Source organism: Bombus impatiens, unplaced genomic scaffold (genome assembly GCF_000188095.3).
Source record: "Bombus impatiens unplaced genomic scaffold, BIMP_2.2 scf_0442, whole genome shotgun sequence".
In the NCBI taxonomy this organism is placed as follows: Eukaryota; Metazoa; Arthropoda; class Insecta; order Hymenoptera; family Apidae; genus Bombus; species Bombus impatiens.
The window spans coordinates 58038-67440 of NT_176861.1; the positions used below are offsets into that span (position 1 = coordinate 58038).

The 9403-nt window shown below is 39.7% G+C and overlaps 1 protein-coding gene across 3 annotated transcripts in view; it reads left to right on the top strand.

Moving 5' to 3' along the window:
• Positions 1 to 8072, top strand: part of LOC100750198 — a 56216-nt gene extending 48144 nt beyond the window's left edge. The window contains exons 1-3 of one of the 3 annotated variants that reach the window (XM_024368412.2): positions 1 to 98; positions 5629 to 5737; positions 7449 to 8072. In XM_024368412.2, the coding sequence (XP_024224180.1) occupies positions 5675 to 5737; positions 7449 to 7886 (501 nt within the window). In that variant the 5' untranslated portion in view covers positions 1 to 98; positions 5629 to 5674 and the 3' untranslated portion in view covers positions 7887 to 8072. Of the gene's footprint in view, positions 99 to 5628; positions 5738 to 7448 lie in introns of those variants that run through there. The other 2 variants (XM_024368414.2, XR_004461912.1) reach the window with 2 other exon arrangements.
• The last annotated feature ends 1331 nt before the right edge of the window (positions 8073 to 9403 follow it).

Below are 9403 nucleotides of genomic sequence, written 5' to 3' on the forward strand. Positions count from 1 at the left end.
ACGACATCCACTGCGTCGGCAGTGGACGACAGATTCCGCGGTGGAGATCCAGACGGGAGACCAGGTGGAAAGTTTGGAGTGGATCGAGAAACGTCAAGGTATACGTGTGTTTACTTTTGGGACTTTGTCACCGTTTTATGGTCGGCTAGATGAGATTTTCGTACGACTGAGTAAGGTAGACGCGTAAATTGGATCGGGAAATTTTATTTTATTCGATATGCATATTACGATAATTATATGGCGCACGTTGCACATGGCTCCGACATGATAGTGTGCAATCACTTGTTCTTCGAACAGAGGCTTCTCATATGTATTTGGTATATACGATGTCTCTTTATGTACGTCCGATCGTGTATTTAAATATAGTTTTAATACCTAGCATTCAGTTGATTGATTAAAGAAAGTTTGAGTAAATATCAGTTGAACTTTCCCTCCCAAAATTACGAGTAATTTTGCAGTATTTTTAATCTTTCGAGTCTCTCCGGAGTTCGAAGATGATAATGATCATCCGACAGGTCAACGAGAATTTGATCGTGATTATAATGTTTATCGAATGATAATATTCATATTCATGTAGTATTTGGCATTGTGAAATATTTGTAATTCTGTGACATTATGAATACTTTGAAATTCATTATACGAGAATTTGTAGGATTTTGCAAAACATGACTGGAAACTTTATATTCACCTAAAATAATTATTCAGCATTTGCTCGCTTCGTAACATACTGTAATTTTTATCATTTTATTTTGATCGTTTTATTATTATCATCTGCTATTATCAGTTTTCAACCTAATATGGTATATGAAGATTACACACTTGAAAAATTTTCCCAAGTTCAGACGACTGTGTAATATAAAGGTTAACATAGAACGTAACGAAGTGAAAGTACGCCGTAAGGGAATAAGAAGGACCAAAATTTGTACGTCACTGTTTCCTAGGGAACGTGAAAGTCATACCCCTGGGTAGAAAGTTTCGAAATGGAGATGAAAAAAAGAGCGAAAACGCTCGAGCTGCCAAGGCACATCCATGACACAGTTTTACAGCTTTGATCGAGCACTGGCCTTGGTTCGAAATATTTAAGCGGATACGTAGTAAAGTTACTTTATTTCTGGACATGCATGTCACTATCAGAAATATGATGAAAGTAAGGGTTTGTTTGTAGAAAAAAAGCCAGTCCGATATCAGGAATGAATATCGAAAACAACGTTCTATATGACTGCTTGGTTGCTCACTGTGCAACAATATCCATTTCATTTAATTGTAGAAAATATCGTACATTTCTGAACCACCGTCCTCACTTCGTCATATTTTACCTTATTTAGTTATTGGAAGTAAAACGTTTATGCAAATAAAGGAAGAGTAGATACCTTTTGTAGCAGCTACTGTATTACAAATAACCGTGTAACCATTAAAAGTAATCACGTGTAATTTCTGGACAGTTGCTGAGTAAAACCGCACATCTACGCGTTTTAACGCATTGAAAATGAATCTTTAATCATACGAACTTAAATCAACCCTTCCTCTGATTTCTCTAGTTGAACGTCTTAACAAACGTCTAAATACCATTGATCTTTTCAATTCGCTGATAAACCAAATATTTCACGTACTCCGTTTCATCTTCTTACTTTACTTCCATCAGCATCCACGTTACAATCGCCCTTTTGATATTTCATACGTGCACTTGGGAGCTCTCAATCCACTCGGTTCAACATAAACACCACCTAAATACATAGAAGTAATCTCAGTAACCCTGTTCGTATTATCAAAGCCACAGAATCGTGTGTCACGATACCGTAAGTGGTGTACGTGTAGTGTAATAAAACACGAAACTGGCTCCTTTGGTACTCGAGCAGAGCGCCTGGTTTCTCCATTCTAGCAAGTCGGAACGTTAAAAGCCGACACGATAATGGAAACACTGGACGTTGATGTATCTTAATAAGATAACACCGTTTATGCATGTTATTTATTGCCGATTAATCGGTATTCTGCATGGAAAGGAACCAAGGGACCAAAGAGGCGTGTTCACGGTGCACCATTTAAGGTGTTCCTCTCGAGGAGACTTGGAAAGGATCGCCGCGCTTCGCGTCCAAGTCACGTCGTTCCGCGCGTCGCGTCGTCGCGATATATCAGCCGATCAAGGAAGCCTCGAGACGTTTCGCTTCGCAATTTACCAGCCGCGTTGTATTTTTCTCCGCGTCCTTATCGAGACGTGTCTCACCGTGTCACGGTCGCCTTGACATCGGCCTGCCGCGCCGCCGTTATCTCAAATGTATCTCTCCGGTTGCTACTTGACCTCCCCTTTTTTCAGCTTTCCCCTCAGAACCGATATCAAATCTTCCACCCTCAGAGGGAAGGACAGAAGATGTCCACCTTCGGCTATCTATTGCAGTCACCTTTTCTCTCTCTCTTTCTTTCTTTCTTTCTTTTTCCTTCTGTTCGATTCTGACTCTACGACAGATGTCGTTGACGATTGTTCTTTGTGGGGCAGCGTGGGGTTCTTGAAAGAAGAAGATGGCAGGTTTAGGATCGGAAGTTTTTACGAGCTCTCGAGAAATTGAATTTACTAGGGATGCTTGTTTTCGACTTTGTGGTTTATGGCCTCTCGAGTTTCATGTTCGAGGCTGATGCTTCCAATTAAAGCGGAAGGAATAGTGGAGTTTCTGCTACTGCGCTTGCAAAAAATCTTCAGGTTCTTATTTGTATTCTTTTTAATGGTCGCGCGCTTGTTTCTAAATGGTTGTTTTTCATTTTAGAGTGAATTTTTAATCATTCTTGCGTCATATTTTTAATACCACGAGAGACGAAATCTGTGTTAAAATTTCTTGAAATAACGAAAAGTGCTAATAATCGAACAGCCTCCGAGAAGAATATATTTTTGTATAATGCAATTGACATTCATACAGCCAAGAACGAAGCAGACATTGATATATGTAAGTGCGTACAAAACATTTAACTTTTAAGGAACTCGCGATCAGAACGGTCACAGATGTTTTCCAGCTTTCACGCTTCAATTTTACTCACTCAATTACGCATACACAGATTAATGCACGCGAATTCTCCTTCTCGTTGCTTTCGTTCCATATGCAGTCGTTTCCAGTTAATCGCTACATATTTTACACATGGTTGAACACAGAACTGAACACAGTACGCTATGTTGTACTTGTCCTCCGCATTCTTTGTCTCCTGAACTCTCATTTTGTTAATCCATGAATTTTTCTTCTTGCTCTCTCATTCACGTTCATTTTCAATTAATCACGGTACATTTAACAAATTAATGATCAGAGTCTGAATTTAATGTTCGTTCTTATCCTTCATATCTGTAATTTTATAACGTTATACATATTAATTCACTCTTGGGCCTCGAACGTTCTTCTCTCGGTTTCCCTTTCCACCATTTTCATTCAATTTAATCTTACTTACATTCAACGTAGGTACATTCCTGTTCATAAATATTAAGACACTTAAGTAACTCTGTGAAATTACTACGAAATTATAAAAAAAAAAAACCTCTAAGAATTGATATTTCGTTTGAAACGTCGGCCAATTAACGATTCGCTTATTCGCTTACATTTTAATAACAATTTCATTAATTTGAGGTAGCAAAATTAATTATTTTATAGTCCATATGCATAGCATTTTTTTGATCACTATTTTGATTAATTTTGACACTCATGTTATAAACAATGATGTATATTATATATTTAGACTTTGAGTATCTTTCCTGATACCCTTACATTTTTTCGGTGGTAGTTAGTATTGAAAATATAATGATTGCGAAAAGTCGAATCACATGGACTGGTTAATTTGCACTGACAATTGCAAGAGCACCAACATCATTTATCTTGTATATGTATATCAGTTTACTACTCGTATTCGATACTTTATAATACACTCGGTCTTACATTTACACAATAATCGAGTAACATTTATTTCCCACTGCTCCTATTTCATCGAGTTTCAGTTCCAGCCGAGCATAATATATTTTAAGCATCGACATCCCCGTGCTTCTGATTCAACCTGTCATCCACAACGTTCAGGTTCCTTATCTTTCGTTCTGCTGTATGTTAATTTATATCCTGGCTGCGGACGTTGTTGCGTTTTGCAAATTTTCCCTCTCTCGCCATTTCCACGTTGGCTCCCCTCGACTGTTCCAGACACGCGATATATCTTAGGCTCGCGTAGGTAGTAGGTAGTCACAAAAGCTGCCCGATTCAAGCTGTCCTCCGCATCGCCTCGGTTCTTTATGGTCGGCCCTTTTCCCGTTCTGAAAGACCGAACTCGTTACGCGGCCACGAAACGAAACGCAGCCGTTCTTTCATCGCCGTCGACCACCATTTGTCAAGTTCTCCTCGTTGGGAAGGCCATTAACGTTCCTCCTTTTTCTTTTGCAACGTCGGCTCTTTGTTCTTATCTAGTTGACTACAACAGTAAAGAATTCCTAGTCGCAGTTAATCAGTTCGCGTTATTAATTTTTAACGTCTGACAACTTTCTTGTCGTAAATGGTAGGCCACTTTCAGCTTTTGACTGGTCAGACTCGTGAAACGTGTTTCCCAGTGATAATACATCGACGATCAGGCGTTAAATGCAAGTTAGAAAAAGGGTACACCGATCGCTGATTTCATTGACCTTTATGTATATTGTCAAGGTCATCGTTCTGAGTAACCAGAACGTAATATATAAGTCCAATCCAAAGCATAAAACATACTTTTTGTGTTTATTTCGGGAGATAAAGTTGAGAAGCTGTTACATAGATGTATAAGTGAAATTTCTTAAAATATCGACCATGAGTACGTAGATCGCGTAGATCACAAAACGAAGAAGCGTACTTTTTTCTATGTAATTGCGATTTCTAAAATTTCAGCTAGTCTCTTAGATCTTCCTTCAAAGATATTCAGATTCTTTTCTCGCAGCCCGCACGCAACGCGTTCATTTGCTTCGATAAATTATCTTTTTCATCGCGTATTCCGTTTGTGTCGCTCGACCGTGGAACAAAGTTTCTTCCGGTCTGTTTTTCCCGCTCGGAATTGAGTTTTTGCAGGCCAGCAAATCGATCTAGTTTTTCCGTTGTAGATTACCGTCTGCGCGTTTGTTTCGAAGGTTTTTTTAAGGACCGATACTTGTTGCGGCTACAATTGTAGTTTTTCTTCGATCAGATGGCTTGTTTGCACTTTATAAAGCCGTTCTTAAAACAGATATCGGCATCGTCTTCCTATAGATTAATCAACGGTTCTTCGATCTGAACTATGTCGAACTTTTTTGCGAGAAATTAACAGAGATTCATAAGTTTCATGTCAAGCAAAATGTAAACTTACAGTAACGAAGAAGAACTTTTATAATCGTCGTAATGATTTGCGTTATCTGTCAAGTGCGAGTGAATCAACTTGAAGTATATATCGCGCAGAGATTAATAAAGTACTTAACGAGAGTTTTAAACGTTTTTCATTCGTGTAACGCACACAACGGAATTTGTACATAAACATAAAAGATTTTTACGACAAACGTTCAATCGTCTTCCGTGAGCCATTGTACCTACATATATGTCTTTTAAGCACATACTACAGCTTACGTATACGTTACATTTAGTTGTATTTAATCTTTCTAACGCAAACACCGTCTTTCTGTAGCAGGTTCAACTACCGTTCAGAGTAAGTCTCCGTTCACGGCCATTCTATGTTTCGGCCAGTCGATCGACCCCTAAGTTTCAGGCAGCGCGCCAGCGACTGGATCTATAAGGTCAGTTTTAACGGTAAAAACACGCGGTGGCTGGCTAATGCGGAATTCTCCGTGGCGGTAGTCTTTGCCAAATGGGTCAGCCGTGTGTATGTGTTCAGTACATGTATGCGTTCAGAGAGGAAAGGAATGCAGGGTAAACGTAGGAAAACTCTACGAGGATGACGATGTCCACGTCGTTCGGGGAGCCATAAAAGTCTGAACGCGGCCTACTACCGCGATCTATACCGGTCTACCTAAACGAATTATCGTGGATTTAGCGCTGGACAGCCTTGAAAAAGCACGACGGTCACGGAATCGATCTTTTCCACTAGCGTTCTTCTCTTCTCTCTTCTCTCTTAACCCTTTGCTGCTCCTATCCTGACTCACGCTTAGACGTTTTTCTCAGTTTGGAAGTTACAGTCCAGAGAACGTGAGAATGACCAAAGTAAGGAGAATGCAGAGTGTGTTAACCTTTATCCCTTTCGTCTTAATTTATGCGGTCAATTGAACGGTATATGTGCGTCAGGTTCAAAGGGTACTTGGTCGCGGTGTGTTATAATTGTTTTTAATTATCTCGTGTTTAAGCAAATTTTATAAATTGGTGGGTGCCTTTTTTAGATCGTTGCATAAAAGAAAAATGTTTTAAATTAGCAAGGAACACGCGCGTCCAATTTCCAATTAACGATCAGACTCTGATCGATCTCCTTTCTTTCCTTCTTCCATGAAAATGACGGTGTTGAAAGCAACGAGAACGAATTGATTGAAATTCATTGAAATATCGTAGGCTATCTTGGCTAACTCGGTGCAAAAAACGTCACTAGGGAAGCAAATACGTTTCGTGCTCCTCCCTTTCGGTGACTGCAATTTATTCGCTAATTGCTCTGCAGCCTGCTGGTGCACTGGCGATTTGATTAATGAAAAATTGCGAACCGGCAACGACAAAAATGTTTCCCATAGCATACGGAACGGCTGGTCGGCTCCGCTCGCTTCGTTATCGTTCGAATAAACTCGCGATTTCAATTAACGCCGTGCACGCCCACGCGCTCGACCCGAATCCTGCTTCTTAATTGGCAAATGATCTTTCGTCACGGAGAACACCAGCTCCAGGTCTATCGGTAATTCGACACCTTCGCTACGGGTTTCCTATCTACCACCACGCCTGGTCTCAGAAAATTGGAAAACGTTGATAGAGTTAACGAAGTTGATCCACTGAGACCGATAACGACTGCGTCGAATAAAAATTTCCATCTTTCCGGATGAATATGTAGATTGGAACGCTAAAAATTATACGTGCAAACTATATATATTTCTTTTCTTGTTTGCTATAGTTGGAACAAGAATTACCGATGAAAAATTCGACACATGTTTTAAGACCTTTTGTATTCTTTTATATCATTAACGTGGCTAATTGTTTTTTAAACTGCTGCTGCTCATCCATTCGTTAAGCAAAAATACACAATATACATGATATGGAAGAGCATATAAAATATCGAAAGTAAAGTACATAGCCGTTGGAATATTTGAACGACGAAACGAATCTCTATTTAGGTTTTATTTCTTTAGTCGTGTTCGTAAAAATGCGAATTCACGTAAACATCCGCGGTTTATTAATCGCAAATAAACACTTAGTTTACTAATTCTAACTGACCCCTGCAATTTTCATAAATATTTGTAGCGTTTTTGCACCTTTTGTTCTACTCGGCTAATAGAATAATATATCTACTATTCTCAGATGTTATTTCTCTGGTCGAGGGAGCCAGCCCCGGGACCAAGAGCCGGCCCCTGGTTTGCATGGTTCGCCACAGCTCTACTTCTCTGGCGTTGTCGACGAAGCGTCGCCAAGACGATCCTAGCCGTATCGCCGTTAAGATTGCTGAAGAAACGCAACCTTCTACCATTGACCAGTTCGAAAGGCTCGTCCACGGCGACACTGACGAAACAACGACAGAGAACAGAAAATTCGATATTGCAACGGAAGCAGCACAGGCACACGGGTATCAGAACGAAAGTGAAACGGCTATGTACCGGTGACGGGCCGCACGTGACCAGTTCCACATTTACAATCCAGAGCCAGCAAATTCATTATAAAGTGACCAGAAGCGGCAAAATATACGGGAAATATCCAAACAAGGTCGCCACGCCGGTGACCAACAGCCAGAGAAGCCATTGAAACGCGACCATTCCATTTTCTCCGATTGTTTAACACCGACGACTCTCGCTTTTGTCCGACCGTGCCCGTTCTCGCATTAATCGCGGTTGCTCCTCGCGGACCGATGTTTCAACTCGAAAAACCACGTGTGCATGTACGATACGTAATCCTGGGTTTGTTCGCCATAAAGTCATTTTGTCAAATGGACACCGTGTATCTTTTCTTTAACATCTCGAGGGCTAACGATTGTTAAAGGTTTCATGGAATTGGTTCGACTTTGAAACTATTTGCGAAGATCATTCGTTAAGAGCGATTTGAATCAACGAGGTAAATTAAATTGGTGGAACGTTGAGTTGGAAAAATATTTGGAAATATTCTGGTCGAAGGCAGCCGTAGAAAGTTGCTTTGGTCTGGTGTAGGCTGAATCGCGGATTTTTATGGAAATTAAAACGAGACTGGTTTTTGATTCGACTAGTATGTCGGCTTCTTCTGCCAACGAGGCTTTAAGTCGTAATTTTTAATGGGCCGAGAAGTTTCGCGTCGAGTTTGACAGGAAGACAAAGGCGCACTCCATTTCTTGCGAAAGAACAAATGCGAAGTAGGTCAGAAACAAGTTAATCAAGTTTGCGGGAAGGTAAGCTTCTATTAAGGTATATCTGAAATTGCGTTTTACATATCAGTGCGGAATTTTGTCTAGATACGCATTGATCTAAAAATCATCCGAATCGCGGTTAATGTTATAAAATCTTCGTTGTTAATTTTAAAATAATTATCTTGCATAAAATATACACTTTTATTACCTAAAGAAAAATGCTTCGATAGCTATTCTCAAGACAGAAAATTTACATAAATTGAAATTCGCATAAATTTTTGGTTTATAGCTAAAGAAAAGCAACTATCTGTTTTTAACAGCTTTGCCATTAATATTCTGTATCTGTATACAGTAATAATTATATAAAAAGAGAACTAATAGGGAAGACAATCAAAAATTTTATTTCTATTTCCGTTTTTTCTATGGCAATCTTTAGAATGCAAAAATACATGTTTACTCTTATACTTTGCGACATTATAAATACAAATATATCGAGTTCTTATTCCTACTAATAATTAAATTAATGAATAAAGTACAAGGATTTTTTCTAGACGTATACTCGCCGTTACACGCCACTTTCATCTTCAAGACAAAAGATTTATGGAATCGAAAGTCGGTACAAAATGTACGTTTATAATTTGAAAAAGAATTATCTGTCTCGAACTTCTTTTTCACCGACGTCCTTTTTAATTAAAATTTCATCAGGAACGTAGAGGTAACCACAGTGCGTCCGATTTGACTCACATCAAAGGACTCAAGCAGGGGCGCGACTGTTAGTCTTACTGCTTCTTCCTGATGTCCTCGGCACAGTTTCGAGTGTCGAGGTCGTTTGACAGAGAGACCTTCGCCGGGGTCACCATTGTATCCAAGATCCACGACGACCGCGAGCGTCGTTTCGGACTCATGGTCTCTCTTTGCTCCTCTCGCGGAGGAGAAGATCAATAAG